At 31.8% G+C, this 26,427-nt stretch overlaps 2 protein-coding genes across 38 annotated transcripts in view; both read right to left on the reverse strand.

Moving 5' to 3' along the window:
* The window catches only part of LOC126703600 (UPF0481 protein At3g47200-like), a 146,698-nt gene that overhangs the window by 115,871 nt on the left and 4,400 nt on the right, over positions 1-26,427 (reverse strand). For 10 of the 37 annotated variants that reach the window (XM_050402578.1, XM_050402580.1, XM_050402601.1 and 7 more), the window contains exons 1-2: positions 10,027-10,912; positions 9,741-9,877 (exon numbers count right to left, since the gene is read on the reverse strand). The exons of 2 other annotated variants lie outside the window; for them this stretch is intronic. In XM_050402578.1, coding sequence (XP_050258535.1) covers positions 9,741-9,877; positions 10,027-10,160 — 271 coding nt within the window. In that variant the 5' untranslated portion in view covers positions 10,161-10,912. Of the gene's footprint in view, positions 1-924; positions 1,800-6,931; positions 6,980-8,995; positions 9,071-9,740; positions 9,878-10,026; positions 10,913-26,427 lie in introns of those variants that run through there. 25 more of the 37 variants (XM_050402608.1, XM_050402617.1, XM_050402613.1 and 22 more) reach the window with 13 other exon arrangements.
* On the reverse strand, positions 24,190-26,048 carry LOC126703605 (UPF0481 protein At3g47200-like). Its single transcript, XM_050402631.1, has one exon. The coding sequence runs from the start codon at positions 25,979-25,981 to the stop codon at positions 24,569-24,571; it is 1,413 nt and encodes a 470-aa protein (XP_050258588.1). The 5' UTR covers positions 25,982-26,048; the 3' UTR covers positions 24,190-24,568.

Raw genomic sequence — 26,427 nt, forward strand, 5'->3', positions numbered from 1 at the left:
TTTAAAAAAATAAAAAATAAAGTTGATTCAAGTAATAAAATTTATTGCTTAAATAAGATATTTGAGTTTTGAATCTCATTTATAGACTCTACATCAACAATTAATTAATGTCTTAACCTAATAATAAGAGCAATCGAATGAACACTATAGCTTGAAATTTATAGCGTCAGACACTTTTTGAGAAACAAACGATGAACTATTCAACCAAAAAGAAAAAGAGGCTTTTGAAATACAAAACTAGTACTAGACAAGGATTTTGAAACACAACACTAGCTTATTTTACATCGGCAAGTTCAGTTACATTAGAAATAATAACATAGAACAAAATATATAATTTGGGTATTTTACATAAGCGACGTCAATTCCAACGAACAGGGGAACAACCATCATAATTATTAAGTCTTTGAACCCATGTTACTTCGTGCAGACAGAAGATCAATCATAGAACTTGCTGTTTGCATAAAAGTGAGCAGCAGAAGAACAATAGCAGCCACTGTTGAAGCGAACCTCCAAGGGGTGCTAAAATATTCACTTTTCAATGTCGCCTCCCAGCGGTGCCAAGATTTCTCATAGAACCTATTCAATTCTTCATAGAGATTACAGTAATCAACCCTCGCCGTTGCGGATACAATTCCTTTGTTGAGATTGTTAATCATGGACATTACTGCATTGTTGTCGCCTAGGTAATTGACCAAGATTTTTTTTTTGGTAAGTAAATCCACATCTTTTCTGGAATTGATAAGATAATCCATGAAGATGAAGTAATCAGTAAAGTAAGCATTTCCTATATAGCAAGTTTGTTCTAATGCCATAACGTTTCGGATAACAACTTCCGTCACACCCTCTATTTCTAATTTTGGGATTTCCAACACACCATCTTCAAATTTTATTTCAAAAGAGCGTTCACCTTTACCAAGCCGGAACTTTACTCCTGCCTTGTGGAGTTGTGTTGCTGAGTACAAAAGCTTCGGATGTTCAGTGATTCTTTCAGGTAACTCCTCGGGTGGGGGTAACATGAAGGTTCTAAGAAGATCGGTGAAGTGTGCAATTTCCGCATTGGGCTTGGGCTGCCTATACTGAATGTCGGTGAACACGTCAAAGTAGGAAAAAATATTCTTAAAAAAGAATGCATCGGAGAGAGACGGAAATGCACGGTGCTGTAGTTCCTTAATAACAAAGAATGGAAGCTGATTTTCAAATAATAGCAAGTCAACCTTCACAGCAGCAGCCCTTGGTTCCACAACCATAGAATCGTCATGACTTGTCAAACGTAATGAACTACGTCGGAATAAAAGCTCAAGAATGAAGCACGCATCCAGCAATATCATTTTCACAAAGCAATCGCTGGTAAGATCAATAGTCTCTTCATAACACCTGCGAATGCGTTCTTCCATTTCCCTTACCGTGCCCACCAAATACTCCAAGCTTCTCTCACTCCGTTTCATGAAACTCCTAAAGTACCTCTCTTTATGCTCTTCCATGGCTTTCAATCTTTGGTTTTCGTGGTGATACGGGCCAATTGAAATAACCTGAGGAGTGTAGGCTTCTTCATTCCATTTACGAAGGTAGCGTGGAAGTTTGTAGATACAACACTCTTCTAATAACTGAATTTCCGTCCTTTTGACTATTTTGCTAATTTCAATTACCAAGTCATCATTTTTATTTTCATTTCCACCTGAAATGTCTGCTTCCTTTTGAGCATTTTGATCTTCATTATTTGTTGAAGTAGTTGCTAGTTGAATTTCCCTACTAGCTGATTGTTCCATCTCTAAGTTCTCTTCCTTAACAAAGACGAGCCACTAGCATTAGAAGCACAGGTTTAGAACCATGTGAATATGCATAATATATTAAAATAAGGCAGAGAGAAAGTTCAATGAAGACTCTATATTACATTCCAATTTCATGCTAAATGTCATTTCACTGTTCCATTAATTGATGTCAAGTACCTCCAGATTTTAAATGGACTACAATTTTATGCCAAGCGTCCTCTTTTATCAAATTCTAATTATGTGTCAATTATATTTGCATGCAAATTTAAGTATCTAAACTAAGACAACATAAGAAGACTCAATTCGAAATAATTATTTAAGGCGGAGAGAAAGTTCAATGAAGACTATATTACATTCCAATTCCATGCAAAATGTCATTTCACTGTTCCATTAATTGATGTCAAGTATCTCCAGATTTTAAATGGACTACAATTTTATGCCAAGCGCCTCTTATCAAATTCTAATTATGTGTCAATTATATTTGCATGCAAACTTAAGTATCTAAACTTAGACAATATAAAAGACTCAATTTGAAATAATAATGTGTATATAATACCATGAATATATATACATACATATATATATGTAGTATAACGTTAAGCAACGTTACATCACTCAATATTTTTTACTTAGATGCAAATTTTGACAAATCCACTTGATAAATTGTCATGTCATCAATCAACTTTTTAAATTCAAGTTTTTGTAGTTTAAGATAATATATAAAATATGACTTTATGAATCAAATGATAAATAATATTAAATTGACAAAAAAAATTAGCATGAATGTTAAGAACATATAATATATAGAACTCAACAGTGGGATTTTCAAAACATGAATTCTATAACAAGATATTGGTTGGTATAACATTGCTTAGAATTACATCTAGTATAACTCCACAAAAGTAACCACATCTTTTAAACCATAAATTTCAATAAGATCTAAAGGTTAAAAAAATCACTACAATCCATGTCATCTTTAAAATTTAATGATGGCCACATCAACTACCCTAATTAATTTAAGAATATTATTTTATTTTAATTTTCTATTTTCTTTCGCTCTCCTAATTAGTTCGTCCCCAACTTTGCACAAATGCCCATCTAACTTATCTAACTTTTTGCTAAAATTATAAGATGTAAATGCACTTTTAGTCCATACATTTTGAATTTTTTCCATTTTGGTCCCTACATTTTCATTTTACCACTTTTGGTCCCAAAACCAATTAATGCGTGACATTTAGGTCCTTACCGTCACCCAATCTAATTAAGGACTTAAATATCACGCATTAATTGGTTTAAGAATTGAAAGTCGTAAAATGAAAATGTAGGGACCAAAATGGATAAAAGTCAAAATGTAAGGACTAAAAATGCATTTTTTAATGCTAATAAACAAGGACACACATGAAAGAAGCAAATAGTGAGAAAAAAAGAATAAACAATAAGTTCCATATAATCAAGACAAACTAAAATAATTGTAAGAAGTAAAGACAAACTGATAAATAAAAGAATTCTGAGCAATAATAATTAGGATTCACCTAGCAATAATAATTAATATGTTTACTGTATTTAGATGTAATTGATGAATTAACAATAATAATTAGGATTTCTTCTTAACAACAAAAATTAGTATGTTCTTTGTACTATAAATCAATATGTCAAGTGAACTAATAGTATATTTCTTATTATCTTCCCAGCACTGTGGACATATTTGTAATAAATAATCTTCATAGACTACAAGATATATCTCTTATCCAAGATTAATCCCTTGTCCAAGATTCATCTTTTTATTGACCCCCTAGAAAAAATATCCTAGAGCCACCACCAATGAGGGGGATAGGACTTAGGAATTAGCATACCTATCCAAAACCCCCCTCCTCGCACCTTAAAAAACATCAAAACAAGGTTCATTAAACCTCCACTTTTCTTTCCAACCAAACAAGCTTCTAGGTAAAACCACCACTTTATTACTATTGTTAAATGTTTTTGTGCATCAAAACGAGGCTCATTAAACCTCTACTTCTCTTTCCTTCCAAACAAGCTTCTAGATAAAACCACCTCATTATTATTAGTGTTAAATCTTTTTGTGCATAAACAGAATTACAATCTAATTTGTATATAACTTTAGGGGTCATGTTAACGGTTACCCTTAGGGCAATTGTTAATAAACCATAACGGGAAAATTTTATATAAAACACTATTTTTATTTGACATTACTAATAGGATAAACACATTTATTTTGTTACGTTAATTATATCAAGTGGTGAATTAATTTTATTTGGGGGAAGAGGTGTATTTATTTTTTATGTGGGAGGTGGCGCATTAATTATTCAAATTTAAATAAATTGTGTCATTTTTCTGGATAAAACCACATCTTTATTACTACAGTTAAACGTTTTGTGCATAAACATAAAGTACAATCTAGTTTGTATATAATTTTAAATGTCATAAACAATGTTATTTCAGTAAGACAATAATGAGAAAATAACTAAATAGATTGATAGACAAAGGAACTTGAGTAGGAAATGTTACAAAAGCCTTCCGCAGTTACTAATGCTCAGCAGCTGAAAGAACCAGGATTTAAAATTTCAATACTTAACTATCAATAAGTAATGCGGTCAATTTTTCTAAGTTCTAACTTCTCACTATAACCAAATGAAACCCGGGAGGGTATATATAGAAAAGACAACAACTATCTCATAAATATTACGTCACTATTTTTCAGTGGCATTGCGTCATATAGTTTACCAATCCGGGAAAATGACTTGTTTGGATTCCACGGTTTTAATTTGATTTGTTTTTTATTATTATTATTATTAAGTACTGGGTTTCTCAACTTCTGCTTTTAATTTTGTTTTTTAAAATAGGAATCATAAATAAAATTTATGTTTGGGAGTCAGTGGAAATAACACAAAGAAGAATCAGCATCTAAGAAGGATTTGCAAATCTAAAATCTCTATCTAGATTGGGAGAAACAACTGCAACATTTGGCCATACCTTTTTTTAGTTCAGTTTGGATTGACTCTAGGCATCTGTCAGCTTTTCCAAAAGACATTGATTAGTGCTTCTAGAAGCTTTTTCTCGCGGTTTTGATTAAAAATTTTATCTCTGTATTTTTTAGTAATTCTACTGTTATATAAAAAATCATAACTTTTTCTAAATTATCCTACGAAGAAAATTGTGACTGGCTGCATATTAATTACATATAAACCTACCATTTGCTGTGACAGTACACATGACAATTTGTATGGTATAAAAATAATATTCTATTTTGAATATGAACTACATCAGTAATTTCCATTCATCAGTTAACAACATTACTATTTTGGATTATATATCACAAGGCTATACAACAAATTATGAATCAATTTAAGACAAGCACTGAATAGTTAATCCTGTCCAAGAAACTTGGAGAGAATAGATAACAAGACATTTTTCTTCGGTAGGTATGGAAAGCTTTTTCTTTTTTGGAAGTATTAAATTTAAGTTATTTAACGCACGAAAGTGGAAAAGAGCACTGCCTCGAGAAAAAACTAGTATTGCATTCATGATTGAAAAGAATAACTCAGTCAACACTGATTTTTAAATAACAGTTTTCAGTCTTTAAATAACAATAACATTGCCGACACGTATTTCTATAATACTCAAACACATATGTTCAAAATACTAAAAATTAAACAACAATACTTAAACACGGTTACTAAACAAGCCCTAAGATTTAGGGGCCTTTGCATACATAACGTTACCATAACTAGGGGTCTGAGATTTTCTTATTTTGATGAAGTTGAAAACTTTTTGTTGAATGTACTGTAGATAAAAAGTGATAGTTCATTTAAATAGTACAGTAAGGCCCTTTAATAGTATCAAAAAGTGCAATAAGGCCAATAAATAGTATATAAAAAAATAAAAATAAAAATAAAAACTGAATAGTAAAATAAGAAGAGGGGAATTGGTATTCATTCCTCTTGTTTGGATGTTTTAAAAATTAAGTGGAGGAAGGGGAATATATATCTCTCCTCTTTGCTTGGATGTTTCAAAATTAAATTAGGAGAGGACATGGGAGTAGAATGATCATATAATTTGGGAAAATGCTAAAGCCATAGACTATTTTGCAACTTTTTTTACAAAAATGATCATGGGAGTGGAATGATCATATAACCATTTTGATTGTAACATACTGAACATCCTATTTCTTGTGCTAAACAATTGGGCAGAACATAGCTTTCCCATTCATAATTATCCAATATTTTTCTATATTGTTACCGTACTCCCTATTAGGCTACTTGGATTTTGTTGTGTTTGATCCGGTTTGTGACCAGACCTAATTTGGATGTGTTACCATTTTTAGTATGCGATTGAATACCGCTTATTTTGCTGAAAACTAAAAATAATAAAAAATAATAAAATTACTGTTCATGCACGGACTACTATACATTTGCCTACTTACTCAGGTCAAGTAGCATGAACAGTGTAAGAGGCGCAGGTCAAAAAAAAAAAAAAATAAATAAAAAAATAAAATGATGCCAAAGGCAGACGCTCCGAACGCAAACGCACAAACCAAACGAAGCTTTAATAGGAGATTTGCTACGTGAAAATTGTTTGGGATATATATGCTATTGCTCTGGATTAGGGTTTGATGTAATGAAAATTGTATTATATGGCACTCTTGTAATTTCTATTCATTAAATCCTTGCAACTATGTGGACATAGACACATTGTTGAACCTGGTAAATATTTATGTTGTGTGATTTTTCTTGGTACATAATTTTATCTATTTTTCGTTTCTCATAGATATGGGGATTAGGTTAAATTCCTAACACTACCCTCCAAAAATTTTCTAATTGGGAGAATTAAAAAAGTAGGGTTGTGACCCCCTCTAAATCCCTCTTCCTCCCACCTCAAACAACATTAAAATGAGGATATGATCAAACCTAACTCTGGTCCCCTTCCTCTACTCCTCTCTCCAACCAAATAAGCTTCTAGGTAAACTAAAATCACTTCATTTTCACTATTGTTAAATGATTTCAAGCAAAAACATGAATTACAATCTAATTTGTATATAACTTTAAATGCGTAGCCAATGTTATTTCGGTAAGATGACAATGAGAAAATAAATAAATACATTGATAGACAAAAATACTTGAGTGAAAAATGTTATAAAAACCTACCTCGGTTATTGAAGTGTTGCTGCTGATTGAAAGCCTGAAAGAACGACCCTGTAAGTACAAATTAACTATCAACAACTCATGCAATCTACGGTCTCAGTTCTCACTGAGGTGAAATGAATCACATTAGGATATATTTGTGAAGGAAAATACATAAGATGAATTAAATCAAACAGAACAAGAGTAAAATTGAAAAGAAAGAAAAATTTATTAATGATTGAAATCCGAGGCGTGGAACTTTACCCACTGTCTTAAGAAGTGATTTGACCCCACTAGATATAATTTATCATTTGTGCAAAATTGACTACAGCGATTACAGCCAAGATTCAATGGCAAACTTTGGTCGTGTGTACTAACAAAACAAGGCTTTGAACTAGTATTAATGTCTGAAAAAGTGGAGGAATTTCTAATAGAGTAAGAGACACAAAATAGAGTATTTTTGGACTGCTCTCCGTATACATGAAGAGAACATAAACTCTGTTTATATATTGCACTAATTAAAGAAAATTTTAAAGGAAATGGTTGACAGAAAGGCCAACACATCCTTAGCATCAGCCATGGTGAGCGTCGCTTTTTTGTCTTTTATGACTGAGGCAATCTGCCTTAGCAGCTGTCTTCCTTCATTTTCATTATTGGAAGGAGGAAACATGTTTAAGAAAAGAGAGATAAGAGGGGCCAAAATGATGGGATGCTTATTAAGTTTATTATCACCTACCCTACCCCTCTTACTGATTTGGTCAAAGATTGTGGATAAGAGTATAATTTTTTGCTCTTACACACAATGAGTAAGAAGACACCAGCCAATGTAGCCATCATCAATTCAAACTTGAAGCATTTCCAACAATGTAATATAAATAAAGGATTTTACTAATAATGTTTTTTATAAAAAAAATTATGAATTTCTCTTACAAATGTTTCATTTTTTATATGGGCTACTGAAAAATTTACCCGCACTCACCCGAAATATGGGTCAGATCCACTGAGAAGGGTCATCGGTTGGGGTTGGTTTGACAGGTTTAACCAAATTTGTAGATTTTCATAGATTTAACTTTTTTCGGACTTTTGGCCAATATTATTAGGCTTTCTAAATTTTGTCATATCAGATTGGACCTCTTTTACATCATTTCTTTTAAAATGGGCCAGTACCCTTTAAAATAGGCCTTCAAGGTCTACTTGAACACAATCAGTTCAAATCTATACTTCCCATAGCCCAGATATTGACATTTGGGAACAAAAAAAATACAAAAAAAAAACATGGACACAACAGCAAACAAATAATACCACACAAAATACCATTTTTTACCACATGCTAAACATCAATAGCATTTAAAACCTGGGCATTAATTAAACAGATAAAAATTCATAAAATCCCATTTTTTATCACCTGTTAGTCATTCCCATATTACAACAAATATTTTCCAAATGGCAAAGCCTAAAGGCCTGGGCATTGGGCAGTACCACAAAATTGCCTCAAGAAAACTCAAGCATATAAAAGTCAATCTAAAGTTTAGATTCTAAACACATTAAACCTGCCAACCATTCCACACATCAAGTAATGTTCCAAAATCATACAGCAGCAAGCATTGCTACAAATACTACAGCATCCTCATAATTCCATACACACATATATATAGTAAGCCACAGAGGTAGCAAAGAAGTCAGTTACTGCACAAGTCAGTAAGGCTGTAAACCACCAAGGCAGTAGGCAATATTCCCAATAGTATATATAATTAGTTACAATTATGAAATACTATAAGTATTTCCAAAAAATAGCTTTCCTAATGCAGTAAAGAATTTTTATTGAGAAGATATCTATAATAATCATTGATCTTGTATTAGTTATCGTGTAGTACATCATAAAATTTTTCAACGTATAATATTCTAGCTAAGCTAGGGAAAACATGTAAATATAAGATCAACGTATTCACTAGTAATTAATGAAATCTTATCTAAGTGTTTTATTTAAAAAGAACGTAAAATCAAGAACAACAGGTCAAAGCGACAACAAATACAATGCCAAAAGTAACACAAACAATGACAAAAAGTTAGAAGAGAAAGAGATGATACCTCAGAGAACTCTTAGCTGTCAAGGATTCAACCTTGAAAAGGAAGCAAAAAACCAACTTGAATAACTTTCAACTCCTGTATAAAATTCGGATTTCAAATTTTTAAGTTAGGAAAGCAAAATGAATCAAACAAATGAAAATAACAATGTGTTTGGATTTCATCTTTTTAAAATAGTTCGTTCTTCTTTTTACAGAGAAGTTACAAGTATATTGATCATAGGAAAAAAAACTAAACAAGGAAAAAACAGGCAGATAAGAAAATAAAAATGTGTTTGGATTTTATCTTGTTAAAACAGGGGTTCATATTCCTTTTTTCCAGTAAAGATACAAGAATGTTGATCATAAAAAAATAAATAAATAAATAAAAACAAGGAATAAAGCAGGGCAAATACAAATCACACTCAGAGCACACTAAAATAATGAATCAAACTAACTATAATGCCTGTCTGTAAAGAGTATAACGAAAATAAACACAAAGCACACTCAGAAAAGTGATAACTCAAGTCTACGAAAAATGATAAATCAAATAAAAAAAACTAGGATTTCATCTTTAAATCCAATCACTTGGTCAGTTTTGGTCCCTAATCTCTAAGTTTTAAATCATTTGAACAAGATCCCTTATGTTGCTTTTCAAATGATTTATATTACTTATCACAAAAAGAAAAAAATAAATTGAACAAATGATAAACCCATATCACAAACACAGAATACAGAAAAAAGAGGGATGAAAAAGGAAGAAACTTTACCTGATCTGAGACTAGGAAGCCGAGTCTGAGAGGCTGAGAAGACCCATTTTGCAATGTGGAAACAATGTGAGGCGGCGGTGTCAGGTGGGGTGTTAGGCGGTGGCAACAGCAACCAGCAACCCGGTGGAGTTGAGAAACTGGAAAGATTTTGATGTAAAGGAGAGTAAAGGGCTTTGTAGATTTCGAAATCACTAGAGAGACTAGACAGCAGAGATAACGGAGAACAAACAGAAAAGACCAATTTATAAGAGAGAGAGAGAGAGATGAGGGTTGAGAGTGTTTCAACCTTGAGTCTGAGCCGAGTATGGAGGAGTAAGGAAAATCTGATTTTGATTTTGGTAAGTGTAGCCGAGTACAGTCTTGAAACCCTAAACCATGATTCATGATGACCCGAGGCGTTCTAAATCTGTGAAATTTCATGCGTTCTAAATCGGTGAAATTTCAGCACTTTTAGCCTTTTTAATCCCGTCCTCTTGCAGTCTTGCATGTATAGCACAAAACAATTCAGCATTTAGTACAATCAGTAGTACTCCTCTCTTTAGACTTCACGTGATCTACAGATAACCCACATATATATCTCATATTGCAATTATGATTGAAAAGAATCTCTACTTTTTTCTTCTTGTTTTTTTCTGAATAGAATCGCTAGTTCATTAACCTCTGCATTTGGAATTGGAATTATGGATAGAGAAGTTTTTTTTTTTTTTTTTTTTTTTTTGTTGATTTTGAAAGAAGTTATAGTTCGGATTTTAAGGAACTTTGCAGGTAAATAATGATTTGGCCCCATTCTAAATCGTGCCAATCAGGTGATAAATTATTTTTTCCCTCGTTGATTCGGAAATCTTATATTGATCTTACTACAAAAGTAAGAAAGACTCCCCCTCTTCCTCTTCCTGGGGTGGTTTATCAAAAAAAAAAGTAAAAAAGACCGCGCAATAGCTCAAATATATCTATAGAAATATCAATAACTCTAGGCTACAAAACTTTTCATAATTTCCAAAGTGAAAAGTTGTTAACGATAGAAGATGGAGGAAACTCCACATATAATCTATTCTGAGGTTATGTCAGATGTAAACCAGCTTTGAGAATAAATGAAATGATTTCACTTGTTTCTGATAAAAAATTTTAATAAAATAATGGCTAGAGACCAACTTTGACTAACGGATGAATAACTGTTACCGTACTAAATGAGTTAGATGCGCAAAAATCAACAAAGCTCAAAGCTTTAACAATGGAGGTGCAAAACTAAGAGGAAGATTTTCAGAGAGAGAAAAAGAGAGTGAGAGCTTTTTGTGATGGAGAAGAAAATGCTTCATTGAAGAAATTGATTACAAACACACTGTTTATATATCAGGTTAGAAAGCGGATTAACACCATACTGTGACAACTCGAGTACTTTTAAATCTGACTATGAGTATTCGGTCTCACATCATTTATTTTCATATTTAAATTCACACTATATTTAAATGTTAACTATTAATGAGGATTTAAAATCTTCATTGACTTTATATAGAAGTACCAAAATCTAATCAATAGGTTTATAGTGTAGATTAGATTTGAGAATAGTACTTAAAAAAAATTTCTTGTATTGCATTTATGAAAGCATTCACCTTAATTTGTCTAAAATTTTTTGTCTATCTATATTACTAATAACAAGATTCTCTATTTGAATTTCAAAATCTTGCTTACGAAAATATCCTTAAACAAATTCTTAAACTCTCTAGAATATCTTTATCTTTTAGTCATATAATTTTAAATTAAAAATAAATAAATTGATTAAAAGAGTAATTTATTATTTTTTTAAAAAGTTCTTAAGTTTTAGGCTTTTTTATTTCTCATCTCCAATTTGAATTACCATCTTTTATTTTAAATTCAAATTTTCAAACATTTATCAACTCTCATGTAGAGAAAGATTCTAAAAAATATGACATTATTTTTATCTCACTTTTAAACATTATTCCACATTACCTTATCTCTTTCTCAAATTTATAAATTTTTTTTAAAAAAAAAAAAAAACCTCTTGGTTATATCATATATTTTTTTAGACAAATAACCAATTAGGAAAAAAAGAAACTTAAAAAGAGAAATATCATAAAAACTGTGACATTATCTCAATCTTACTTTTAAACATTATGCCACCAAACCCAAAATAAAAAATAATAAAGAGTTTTATCAATGGCGCAAAACACGTGCGATGAGGCAAATTTAGTATAACAATTTATTTTTTCTATTTTACATAAATACTTTGCAAAAACACCAATATTAAATTATCTATTATATATTGCCTTTTATTTAAATAATATTTTTCTCACTTTTTATTATTATTTCACACCTATCCACCCAACAAATACTCTCTTTATTTTCTCTAAACATCCTCTTTGCAATTTGGTTTGATTATGGGCGGTGTCTTGGTTGGTATGTGATCCCAGATAATAGTTTGATTGAAAGTGTTTGAATTACCGTTCTTAATTTAGGATATTTAGGGCCTGTTTTGGCCACCAAGTTCAAAACACCCCTTAAACACCGTATTTTGAGAACTACCCATTTTTAATTTTCAAGTAACATTTTAAATAACACTGTTGTAAATATATTAAAAATTGTGGGACTAGGATGATTTGACCAAACACTGTAAGTGGGGGACTCTTCTCTTTCTCTTTGTTTTTCTCTTTCTCGTTCTTCCCCAGTTTCTTTTCCCCTCTTTCCTTTTTCTTTCACACCTACAACTGTACAGGTCTCTCTCTTCTTTGTATCTTGTGGGAAGCACTTTGTTATGAGCATCACCTTTAAATCCTTAGATTTTAAGATGATAACAAAGGGCCCTACATGATATTATGAACTTGAAGAGTGAGAACCATGAAAAAGATTGTGGTGGGATAGGTCGTGGAGTCTTATCAGAAATCATAATAATCTGATATTTAGAAGTAAATTACAATCACACACTATCAATGATGCATGTTGCAATTTCCCTTGGAGTTTAGAATTTTTGTACAAATTTCACAAAACCCTTCTCACAATATTGATAGATCCAAATGTGAAATCTATTTTTTTTTTAAAAAGTAAGAGTATGGAGATATCGCTAACCTTATGGAAAGGAAATCAACGAAATTGAATATATTTAAATAAGAGAAATAAATAAAATGAAATTGACTAACCTTATTTAGGAGTAACATAAAGGGAAATGAGTGGAATTATTTTATAACAATATTACTATTAGACCATATTTTAAAATAAATGGTTCAATATATAAGTGTATTTCGAAAGTTTTAGTAAAAAGAAATTATTAAATTAAATTTCATTCTTTCAAATTTCTCACAATTTCGGAAGAATGAAAATTTGAGATTTAAAAAAAATAGAGAGAAATAAGTATTTATTCTTATTTATTTCATTCTCTACCACTTAAACTCTTAAATAAGAAAATAAACTTTCTATTTTCTCCATTAAAACTCTCAAATAAGTGAGAAAATTTATCTCACAATTTATCTCACATCAAATAAAATATTAACAAAATATACTAAAATCAAAATTTATTCTAGACAAGTTTATTAATAATACAATATAATTATCTGGACAAATCTCTCATCTCCCTACCTCTCTACCTCTCTATCTATATCATTTCTTTTCTTTTCTTCATCTTGATTTTTGATCTTTTTATATAAGTTCAGTTATACATTTTAAGTTATATTTTTTAAACTACTTGATTGTCAGGACAAACACAACACGCTGAGTCTTGTTTCTTGTCCTTTTTCTATTAGTTCAGTCAATCATTTTAAGTTATATTTTTTAATCTACTTAATTGATAGGACAAAGACAATACGCTCAGTCTTGTTTCTTGTTCCTTTTCTATAAGTTCAATCAATCATTTTAAGTTATATTTTGATTGACAGGACAAAGACAACACGCGGAGTCTTGTTTCTTGTTCTTTTTCTATAAGTTCAGACAATCATTTTAAGTTATATTTTTTAAACTACTAGATTGAATGGACTTGTGAGTTTACTCTTACGCTTGCACAGTCTGCTCACACCGCCACCGCACAGTTGTCACTGCACAGGGATTATACACACTGTACAAAGCTTGATAAAATGACAGGACTTAACACTGCACGGTTGTTGAGTATATAATATTTTACAGGGATTTGTTATCAAGCACCGGTTTGTTGCCTGTTAAAGTAAAAAAGACAAAAAAAAATGGTGAAAAAAGTCAAAATGAACACCCTGTAGTACTAACAAAAAAAAGTTGAAAATTTGACATAAAGGTAAAGTAACGACAAAAAATTGTCTGAAAAAATAAAAAAATATTACTGTTAACGGACTCTTGACCGTGCCCTTTAACACACCCCAATATATAATCTAAAAAGGTTAAAAACAATTTCAGTCTCCACCAATACGGCTACAAACTCCCTCATTCAGCCCCTTTCAAAAAAAAAAAAAAAAAGACACTCCCTCATTCACCCACACGGGCCACATCCAATACATACCCACTCAAATTAATATATATTTTTTAATGCAAATTTTTACTACATTAATTATTATTAATTATTATATTAATTAATAATTTGATGTATATTATATCAACTTATTTATATTTTAGTAATACTAATTTATTAAATCATGTAATGAATAAAAATAAAAAATAGATTTTAAATAAAAATAAAAACATTAATTAATATTATTTAATTACTATTTAAATATATAAAAGATTACACACAAAATTTTCGCCTAATGCCTCTTAAGTTATTTAGTAGGCTCTGCAAAAATGTTAGAGAAACCCAAATCAGAGGCAAAAGTGATGGTTCAAACAGCAGCTATTGGTTCCGCATCATATTGGAATATTTTCTTGCAGACATAGTGGCATTACGTATGGGATTGGGACCGGTTGTAATAATAGACGTACGAAAGATGCCTGAACTGCAGCATACTAAAGATGCCTGAACGGTAGGAATGACTATTTGCATTGGTTTTACTCAATACTCTTTTGGTGTTGCTTACTGCCACTATTTCAAATCTTATTGATATATTCTGCCACTGTTTCAAATCTTATTGATATATTTGTAATTCTTTCCCAAATAATCATCGGTTGTAGAACTTATCTTTTTTTGTTTGTGCATTAGTTTACTTTTATTAGTTATATGTTAATATCTACTAAAGTTCAGTGTTGTAATCTGATGTCTTAGATCTAGCATAAATTGATTGCGTTTCATTGCTTTGGACATCTTTTTATTTGTGCACTCGTAAATCAATATTAGGTACACAAAGAAGGGTGTTCCTTTTCCCTTCTAACTCACTCTATCCGATTTTTCCAAATTCTTAAAGCTAACGTTCAAATCTCATCATGTTGTGATGGATTTTCTTTTGCAAGTTCTTACTTCTTCTCTTTGAATACTATCCGGATCAGTAGAAGAAATCAACCGATTTGCAACACATGGCAAGTGAACAAATTACCCCGAACAATAGGTTTTTCTGAAATCTGAAGGGAACTCAAGATGATTAGGAACTAGTAAAGAGGGATCTAATGATAATCATGTCAAATCTTAAATTCAATTTTTGAAAGAGCATCAAATGGAGGGTTAACATTGTTGTAGACTTGTAGTAAGAAGTACTGTAACAATATAGAAAAATATTAGATAATTATGAATGTGACAGCTATTTTCTGCCAATCAACTGGTTGTAGTGGAAGTCATGGGGCAATATATGCTAGGATGGGTGATCTTGGCGGTGGTGATAGTAGTGGTGCTTTTAACGAGAGTTGGGGGTAGCAGACGGCAATGGGATGATAGGCATGTTACAACTTGCAAATTGCAATAAGTAAAAACAAAGGAACTTAGAACACAAATTTTAGAAATAAAACTTTAGAGTGTTGTTTCTTCATTAGTAAAAACTCTTTAAAAATTCTTCATTAATCTCCATGTGATTGGGGGGGGGGGGGAAATCTCTTTAAAAACTATACACAAAAAACTCTTTTGCCTCATTATAGCGAGGAAAGTTTCCCCAACTGAACACACTAATTGACAAAAAACGAACATTAACAAATTATCCAAAAAGTCCATATAGAATGATGTCATGAGCATTCTGGATGTTTAATGCATAAGAAATCAATGTGTTACATGTAGTCATTCAAGTACAAAATTTTGTAAGAGAGCATCAGTGCACTACTGAAAATATTCTTTCAAAACATCCATTTTATTACCCAAGGGAATTTACAATCTTTGTTTAGCACGAGCATTAACACAATCTTAATCATGATAAACCTGTATAGAATGCTTTCTAAAGATTGATAACCAATTTCCAATGAAGTATTTATTGATGGTTGGCTTTCAAACATCCATGCATTTTGTTCAAGGATCAATCAAAGAAATTTTAGAGTGGAGATAACAAAACTAGTACTCTACAAGGATGCTGAAACACAACAATCATGTATTTTACATAGGCAAGATCAATTACATTAACAATAATAACAAAGAAAGAAATACATAATTTATGTATTTTACATAGGCAAGATCAACTCCATCGAACAGGGAACAGCCATCCAAATTATACCATCCAAATTATATAGCCTTTGAACTTATGCATCCAGACGACAAAACATGCTAGCTGTTTGTATAAAAGTGAGCACTAGCAGACGACTGTTGAAGCGGTTCTCCAAGAGGTGTTAAAATATTCACATTTTAGTGTTGCCTTTCAACGGTACATTTCCGTAATTGAACCCAACAAAAAACAAGGTAACAATTGCACCCAAAAGCACAGCTCAGGTTTGAGTCATCCAAAGGGACTACTATTGCTAAATTTCAAAACGAAAATTTTCAGTTTTTGATTATATGTCAGCACAGTGACTTAATTTTAAAATGAAGCATAAAACTAAAAGCTACTTAATCTAGCCCACGAAAACCATAATCTATTTTTTTTTTCTTTCTAAGAATTCAATCGTTACAATAAGTGGGGAAGGGGAGATTCGAATGTAAGAGAAGTTAGATATTTAAGGGACAAACTCAATGATTTTATGACAGTTATTGGTGCAGACACTAGATACAGGCCTCCAATTATGCAGACCTATGGAATATGGATGCATAAGCATGAAGAAAACCGCCCACCCAGTGGCCTTATGGATGAAGTCTGCTAATATATGGCCAAAGGGTTAATCAAATGGTGTCTACAATTTGTTTAATTTATTAATGTAATTGGCTAAACCTTGTTTTCTTTTCCTATTTGCTTAGGGAATTTAATTCCTTTTCTTACTAGGTCAGTAAAACTATTTTCTTTTCCTAATAGGACAATAAGTTTGGAACTCTATTTAAAGAATCCAGGGATCAGTGTTGTTTTACAATTTGCTTGAGTAATGAAGTTTATTGTTGGAGTTTTCCCTTTGTTAGCTTGGCACTAATTCCCAGGTTTTGTTTTCTCTTGCTTTGGGCTAATTCCTGGCAAACTTGATTCCTAGGTAAATGTAATTTTGCTGTTTTTGTTAAATTTGCGATGCCGTAGTTATAATACATGGGCCTTCAGATATCCATAAAATAATAATAATAATAATAAAATATAACTTTAATGTATTTTGTAATTTGCACAACTTAAAATAAAAATGACTTTGAAATGTTTTAGGTTTCAACTTCAAGTTGGAGAGAAATGGAGCAAAGGAAGGTCGAAAATAACATGGGTAGAAATAGTGAAGGAGGTAATGGAGTATATGAGCTTAGTGGAATAGAATAACAGGAATATATGTGCCTGACCCTGGTTTAACCCAGATTGATTGAAAAAATATCTACAAACCCAATCCTGAATTTGTTAAGATTAACAATTTGTTGATGGTTGTGATTGTGATACGTTTTTAAGTAATACTTTTGGCGTGTTATGTTTTCCCTCACAAATGTTAAAGAGGAAGACAGTCATATATTTTGATTTGAAAAGGAAAGTAACTAATGAAATTTTTAATTTTCTTTGGAATTTATATGGAAGATCACACTACCCCTGCATGGACAATTTTAAGAGACAACGTTCAAACTTTGCCAATTCTACAGCTCCCAAGATCATTCAAACCATAGGGTATGTACTTCAGTACCATAATTTCACCCAAGCTTTTGCATATATTACATTAAAAGGATGTTGATTTCCCTCAAAAATAGTTGCAACCTAAAAGTCTAATTGACAACTTCAATAACCGCACTGACAGTGCCCTCTAGAGCTTAGGTGCATTCTAATCCATCATACTGATACACAAATAATAAAAGATTGAGAACAAACTTGATAATACCAACATGACAACATTCAAGTTATCATAATATTATATCCCTTGTAAGCTCAAACAAGAATGTTGTCTTAAATCATAACAGTATATGCCACTTACATTGCTTTGCACATATTCAAAGCTCGATCCTAAAATCTTCTCTCCATATGCACCCAATCCACCTCTGATAAGCCCTGAACCAGCGCCATAAAATGCATTCCCAAATGGATTAGGTGGAGCATTTGCTACATTTATTGGTTGTCTTGGCACCCCAGGCTGGGTCCCCACATTACTGTACATTTCTGTAATTGAACCCAACAAAAAACAAGGTCACAATTGCACCCAAAAGCACAGCTCAATCTTAAGTCATCCAAGGAGGCTACTATTGCTAAATTTCACAGCCAAAATTTTTAGTTTCCAATTAAACGTCAGTAGGGAAGAGGAGATACGAATCTTGGTTCTCCTCATAAAGGAGACCAAGTACTGCCCACTCTTGGCAGAAAACCTGAATCTGCTAAATCCTATTTAGTTCCAAAATAGTTAAACAACTTTCTCCCACTATCCAATTCTCCTCCTTAGGAGAACCTACATTTAAATCCCCGCTACCCCAATTCCTGCGACTAGTCTCATAGTTTTGGGACTAAGGTTTTGTTTTTATTGTCATTGTATCTCTTAAAAATCTCACCCAACATATTACCCTAACCCCTTTTCAACCCAAATACATTCGCCGTAATTCGATACACAATAACATTCTTCTCATTTCACAACCTTATTCTTCCTATCCCAAACCCTTTTTTTCATTTTTCTTTTCCAAAACAGATTCATAGGAACTCGATGCAATCCAAATATATATATATATATATATATATTTTAAATGGCCATTAAATACAACACCTACAGTACCAAAATGAAACTAAAAACTAAGTTCATTTACGAGCGAAAATGAAATAGCCATTAATTCATTAAATCTGCAAAATCTAAGAGAGAAAATTCATAATTCATGTGGCTTTCGTCAAACTCAAACGGATCTTCAACTCCAAATCCAAGAATATATATAGATGAAAGTTAATAAAAATGTGAATTCATACGAATCTATATATATACACACAGAGAGATTGAGAGAGAAAGAGGTGTGAGAGGATATCGTTGGAGATATCGACGAATTATCCAGCGATCAGATTTGAGCTCTGGCAAGGTTTTCAGTGAAGGTTTTGGCACTCTCACGAAAAAGTGCAATGAAAACTGCGAGAGAGAATAAAGAGAGAGAAATTTTAACAGATCAGAGAGTGTATATTAAGTTCTCTAAATAAAAAAGGTTGTAGCACGTGCCACGCATGTGCAACCGTGCTGGTTTGTATTGTTTGGTGCTTCTCTATTTTCGTCAATGGACCAATAACAAATTGACATGCATATCAAAACAACAACAAAACAACTCAATTCCAAAGCATAAATACAAACCATTTCAAACATAATATACAAAATTTTAAAAACCAAAAAACCCCAAATGCTCCGTTAGGTTGCCGAGAAACCACAAGGAAAAATATAAATAAATAAACAAGCATTTGTCACATAGTTTATCTTGTCCCCTAATCAGGTGTTGCCTTTGGAGGCTAAACTATGTGACAAGGCCATCAAAAGAAGGGAGTCTTGATGATGAATAAAACGCCACACCTGATGGCCTTGCCTTTTTTATTTTTTATTTTGATAGGTTCTTATTATGAAATCTTTATAGAACTCGTTTGATAGATGTTCGTGTTGGAAACTTTTTTATTTTTTATTTTTTGAACAGACCAACAATTCTAAGAGCCCATAGTCGATTACCCATGAAAATTAAATACCTCTTTTTACTAAAATCAGGCCCAATAAATTAACCATTAAAGCATGCAAATTCTATAAAATAAAATAAAACCCAAATTTTAGCTCAATAGCCCATTCACAAAACAAAGCCCTCAAATTATCAAAGCGTTAACCATTCAAAACAATTCCCAGGATTGAATTAGTTCAGATTTGGATCATGGAATTAATTGGGTTAACACTCAAATAAAGAGGGACCACAGCCTAGCTCAAAGCTTTTTTTTTTTTCTTTTTTTCTTTTTGTAGAGTTTCAACCTATAGCATCTGCTCCTGATAATAACTCTTTATCATCATATCAAGACACCAATCAATTTTTGGTATAGACGAGGAGTAGACGAAAATTGAACCTCAGACCTTTTATTCAACTATTAGAGACTTTATTAGTTGAGCTAACTGGAACACACTACAAACATAATATTGATCATGATTCATGGTAAGCTGTACAGATTATAGAATGCTTTCTAAAGATTGATAAGCTATGACACCAAGTAGCACTATATCAAACTTATGTATTTTTTAACTCCACCAATGAAGTATTTATTGATGGTTGGCTTACAAACTTTTAGGTATTGTAGACACCACATTTACACCCTTTACAACTCGGGCCCCTGTTTCTCAATGATGCTGAATTCTAAAACCCAAGATTAGTTTAGGGTTCAATTAGATGTTAAACTGATTTGAGAAATGTTAAAATGAAAAATATAACTTTTAATGAGCAAATAAATTTATTTTTGAAAAAATAAGGCCAAGGAAACCCTCGCTATGCGCACGCAAAAATCAGCCTATGCACGTAGCTTTTTGCATGCGCACGCAAGCCTGATCTTGCATATGCATAGCAAATTCTAGAAACTTAAATAAGACAAGTTTTCTACATTAATGTTGAGGTTTAGAACAAATCCCATATCGTCTGGGAGTCATTCCAAGCCCTTATTTTCACACTATAAGTAGCCTTACATGGTATATTTTCAACACATAGAAATCTCACGGGAAAACACTAAAATTTACTTTTTCTAGTGAATCAAAGAGGGAGTTTTTCACAAAATATCTTCAAGTCAATTTTCTTTTGCTTAGGGCTTTTTCAGGCCTTGATCGTAAAGTTCAAGATTACCAATCACATTTTTTTTTTTTTTCAATTGTGAATAGATTTGATTAAGGGGAATGGTGAAAAATAAATCTTGAAGAGCTTTTCTTTAAGGTATTAAGTTGCTTTGCCTATTTTTTTTTAGAACTGATTTTCAAAACCGATCCATAAACTGTACCGACCGATTCATATATAGAAATAAAATTAAGGGAAAAAAGAGAAAAACATTCTTAGTAAATTACTAGAAAGAAATCCTACTTATGCTCCCCAACACAAAAGGTAATATTTTTTTGGTAGATTACACCTTAGCGTTGTCGTTGATGCTTTAGTCTTCCATATCTGCAGAAGAGAGAGTAGAGTTCAACTTAAAAACTGATGAAGACAAAAGAAAAGATTGAAAAGTAGAGAACAATGAGGTAAACGGATAAGATGAAAAGAAAGTGGAGGTAGGGGGGTATTAAATGACAATGCCACGTTTTGATTTCTATGTTATACAACATTTTTTATTTTTATTTTATTTAGTTTTATAAAAATTAGAGTGCCACGTTGATCTGAAAATATAAAATTCTTTTCTAGATTAATAATCAATACATGAGAGGGCTGGGTTTATAAATCAAGTGTTAGAGACTTGATTTCCAGGTGGAGGCATGTGGAAAAAATGCCAAATCAGACGTGATGAGAACATTGAAACCGAGTGTTTGAGACTCGATTTATTAGCCCTAAATTGAGTCTTTTAAACTTGAGATGTTAGTGAAAAATATAGTTTTATAAAAGTACCTACCAATTATATTGTTTGGAAAATGGGCTTAATTTCTGATTTTGGCCCTAAAGAGGTTCTCTTTTTGTTGGTTTTGAAAGAAAAAATCTCGTATTGCATTGATGATTGAGAAAAAATATTTCGGTTGTTAATGAACTTTGCAGAAAAATAATGGTTTGGCCTAGGGGCCGCCCGGGGGGGGGGGGGGGGTTCTCGAGCAGTAGTGGTGTAAAATGCACTAAAAGTCCCCACTTGACAGTTGACACAAAAGACAATCTACTTTTTCTTGTCATTTATATTTATTAGCCTATCAACAGTTGTCAGACAATTTTACATTCACATGGCAACACTTTTTTTACATAATGGGTCCTATCTAATAGTACCTTTTTTGCACACTACTTTGCCAGCTACGACTAAAAAAAAATATATATATATATATATATACTGAATTGGACTTTGAAAGAAAAAAATCTATGTTTATGTGTAATGCGCCTACTTTAGCGCCTCACCAGCTGGTTTCCAGCTTACAATTTTTTCTCTAGTTATCAACCTTTTCAATATCAAACTTGAGTTTTTGCTATAAACTCGAATTTTAACTACATAAAGAAGTAAAAATGTCTATATGAAATTTTAGAAGAATTCATGGCATTGAGTTGCATATAACCGAATAGAACTTCATAAGCATATTGCTATATTCTTAATATTTTTACATTGCTTTATTTTTCCAATTTATTTTAAAGATCCAAATTACATGTTTAAATTGTGTGTATTTAGTATCGATTAATTTATCTTAGATTAATTCTATCATCAATCTTGTCTTTTAATCTTGCCCCCCCAACTTGAAATTCTAGCTCCACCACTGGTTTGGCCCACGTTCTAGATCATGCCAATCAAATGATTTTTTTTTTTTTTTTTGATGAGCTAGATGATAGTTTTTTTTTTTTCTTGTTGATTTTGAAATCTTATATTGATCTTAGTATAAGATCAAGAAAGAAAGTGAATTGCTCAAAATATAATATAACAATAGAAAGTGTGCTAATTCTATAGTGTTTGTTCAACATGAGAGTTAGAACTTAAAGGACAAAAGTTTAATTAATTTATACTGTTGGTTTAAGAATACAATACCAAGAGTCTTATAGTTCAACTAACAAATTTTGTTGTTTTAAATAGAGATCTTTAGATTCAAAACCCCTCACTTTAATTATAGAATTATTTAAAAAAAAAAAAAAAACAAAGTTGTAAAGTTGGGAATTTAAATGCTGGGGAAGTCGGAGGGGGAGGGGGAGGTTGGGCTTGTCTACAATGCATAAGAGTAATTGCATCAATTGGTGTAAACATTTTTTGTCAATTTTAGCATAAAAACTTATTTTTTTATTTTACATATCACATTTCAAAACACTTTATATCAGATTATCTATTTTACATTATATTTTATTAGAATACATTTTATGTATTTGGAGAGAGAGAGAGAGAGATTATCTGAGCTGAGAGATAAAAAACAATGAAATATAAAATACAAATGAATGGTAGTCATGTATATATACACGATTATTGTAGTAACTATAGAAATTTGCAAAATTTTAGGTTAGCTAATGTTGATAATTTTTGGGCTTAAAAGTGTAAATTTGACAAATTTTTCTATTAAAAATATTTATAAAAAAGAAAATGTGATATTTAAATATAAATTTATGGGTAAAGAGTAAAAAAATAAAATAAAATAAAATAAAAGAAAAATAAGTGGAATTAATAGCTGGTTCTCAATCGAGAATTCTGGATAGAGTAAAGAAATGGTATATGAGTTCTATTTTAAGCTATACACAAATTAATTTTTCGAACAAAAAGTCAATAAATATGAAATATTTCTTGGAATGGACATTATACATTAAAACTGTCTTAAAAAAAATGTTTATTTATACATGGGCCAATCCGACAGTTATTCAATTGAAAAACGAGATAAGCATAATGAAACAATGTTTAACGATAAAGTAGTGGTGGGGCACTTACAAGTTACAACAAAGTCGTAATAATGCACATGATCTCCAGGCAGTCTCATGGACCTTTTTTTTTTTAAATAAATAAAGTTGATTCAACTAATAAAATTTATTGCTTAAATAAGATATTTGATGTTTGAATCTCATTTATAAACTCTACATCAACAATTAATTAATGTCTTAACCTAATAATAAGAGCAATCGAATGAACACTATAGCTTGAAATTTGATTGTACATATCAAGTAAAAATTCAATAGATCTAAAGCTGAATAATATTACAAGAAGGTATTAAATAGAAATAAGATAGGTTTTTTTTTTTTTTTTGAGCTGAAACAATAGTAAACTTTATTTATACAAAATCAGGTCCATTATATTAAGGTCCACTATATTTATACAAAACGATAATAGACTTTATTAAATACCAGTTCTTACTAAAATCACGTCCACTATATTAACCACAAATTGTATCAATTAATATAAAACAGGGCCCCCAAACTTCCAAAGCCTTTAACCCATACCGACGGCCGGTCAAAATAATTCTCAGGATTGAATTCGTTCAGAATTGAGTCATTAAATTAATTGGGCCAACACTCAAATAAAGAAGAACCACAAGTATTTCAGTCTGTTTTATGAGCGGCCCAAAAGGGAAGACAAAAACCCAGCCCGTGAGGCCCAGCTTAAAGCTTCGGACACTTTTTTTTTTCTTTTTGAGAAACAAACGATGAACTATTCAACCAAAAAAAAAAAAAAAAGTGGATCTTGAAATACAAAACTAGTACCCTACAAGGATTTTGAAACACAACACTAGCGTATTTTACATCGGCAAGATCAATTACATTAGAAATAATAACAGAGAACAAAATATATAATTTGGGTATTTTACATAAGCGACGTCAATTCCAACGAACAGGGGAACAACCATCATAAATATTAAGTCTTTGAACCCATGTTACTTCGTGAAGACAGAAGATCAATCATAGAACTTGTTGTTTGCATAAAAGTGAGCACCAGAAGAACAATAGCAGCCACTGTTGAAGCGAACCTCCAAGGGGTGCTAAAATATTCACTTTTCAATGTCGCCTCCCAGCGGTGCCAAGATTTCTCATAGAACCTATTCAATTCTTCATAGAGATTACAGTAATCAACCCTCGCCGTTGCGGATACGATTCCTTTGTTGAGATTGTTAATCATGGACATTACTGCATTGTTGTCGCCTAGGTAATTGACCAAGATTTTTTTTTGGGTAAGTAAATCCACATCTTTTCTGGAATTGATAAGATAATCCATGAAGATGAAGTAATCAGTGAAGTAGGAATTTCCCATATAGCAAGTTTGTTCTAATGCCATAACGTTTCGGATAACAACTTCCGTCACACCCTCTATTTCTAATTTTGGGATTTCCAACACACCATCTTCAAATTTTATTTCAAAAGAGCGTTCACTTTTACCAAGCCGGAACTTTACTCCTGCCTTGTGGAGTTGTGTTGCTGAGTACAAAAGCTTCGAATGTTCATTGATTCTTTCAGGAGACTCCTCGAGTGGGGGTAACATGAAGGTTCTAAGAAGATCGGTGAAGTGTGCTATTTCCGCATTGGGATTGGGCTGCCTATACTGAATGTCGGTGAACACGTCAAAGTAGGAAAAAATATTCTTGAAAAATAATGCATCGGGAAGAGATGGAAATGCAAGGTGCTGCAGTTTCTTAATAACAAAGAATGGAAGCTGATTTTCAAATAATAGCAAGTCAACCTTCACAGCAGCAGCCCTTGGTTCCACAACCATAGAATCGTCATGACTTGTCAAACTTAATGAACTTCGTCGGAATAAAAGCTCAAGAATGAAGCACGCATCCAGCAATATCATTTTCACAAAGCAATCGCTGGTAAGATCAATAATCTCTTCATAACACCTGCGAATGCGTTCTTCCATTTCCCTTACCGTGCCTACCAAATACTCCAAGCTTCTCTCACTCCGTTTCATGAAACTCCTGAAGTACCTCTCTTTATGCTCTTCCATGGCTTTCAATCTTTGGTTTTCGTGGTGATACGGGCCAATTGAAATAACCTGAGGAGTGTAGGCTTCTTCATTCCATTTTCGAAGGTAACGTGGAAGTCTGTAGATACGACACTCTTCTAATAATTGAATTTCCGTCCTTTTGACTATTTTGCTAATTTCAATTATCAAGTCATCATTTTTATTTTCATTTCCACCTGAAATGTCTGCTTCCTTTTCAGTATTTTGATCTTCATTATTTGTTGAAGCAGCTGCTAGTTGAATTTCCTTACTAGCTGATTGTTCCATTTCCAAGTTGTCCTCCTTAACAAAGACAAGAACCTCTAGCATTAGAAGTACAGGTTTAGAACAAATTGAATATGCATAATATATTAAAAGCGAAAATGCAAAACCCTCTAACTTTTACTCTTTTTTTTTTTTTTTTTTTTTTTTTTACTCTAATTTTTAGTTTTGTCAATTCAATCATCTAACTTTCAATTTTTGTCAATTCAAAATTCCATTACAAATTCGTTACTACTGCCATTACACCCACCAAAACATCACCCTTTGGAATGTGGGTTTTTTTTATTTTTTATTTTTAGAGTTTGGAATTAAAAGAAAATAAGAAAATTACAACACCTTGTCGATCACGCCACTCTCTTACTCGCCTCCGAAATCCATCCCCGCGATGTTGTCACTCTCTTTTCCCAACACTATCGAGGTAAACACTCAATTTTCTTTCTTTCTTATTTTCCTTCATTTTCTCGCTAACCAAACACAATAAACAAAATTTAAAA

This window comes from Quercus robur, chromosome 10 (genome assembly GCF_932294415.1).
Source record: "Quercus robur chromosome 10, dhQueRobu3.1, whole genome shotgun sequence".
Classification (NCBI taxonomy): Eukaryota; Viridiplantae; Streptophyta; class Magnoliopsida; order Fagales; family Fagaceae; genus Quercus; species Quercus robur.

Excerpts from the sequence above, each read along its gene's own strand:
- LOC126703605 (XM_050402631.1), bottom strand. The coding sequence starts at position 25,981 with ATGCTAGAGGTTCTTGTCTTTGTTAAGGAGGACAACTTGGAAATGGAA.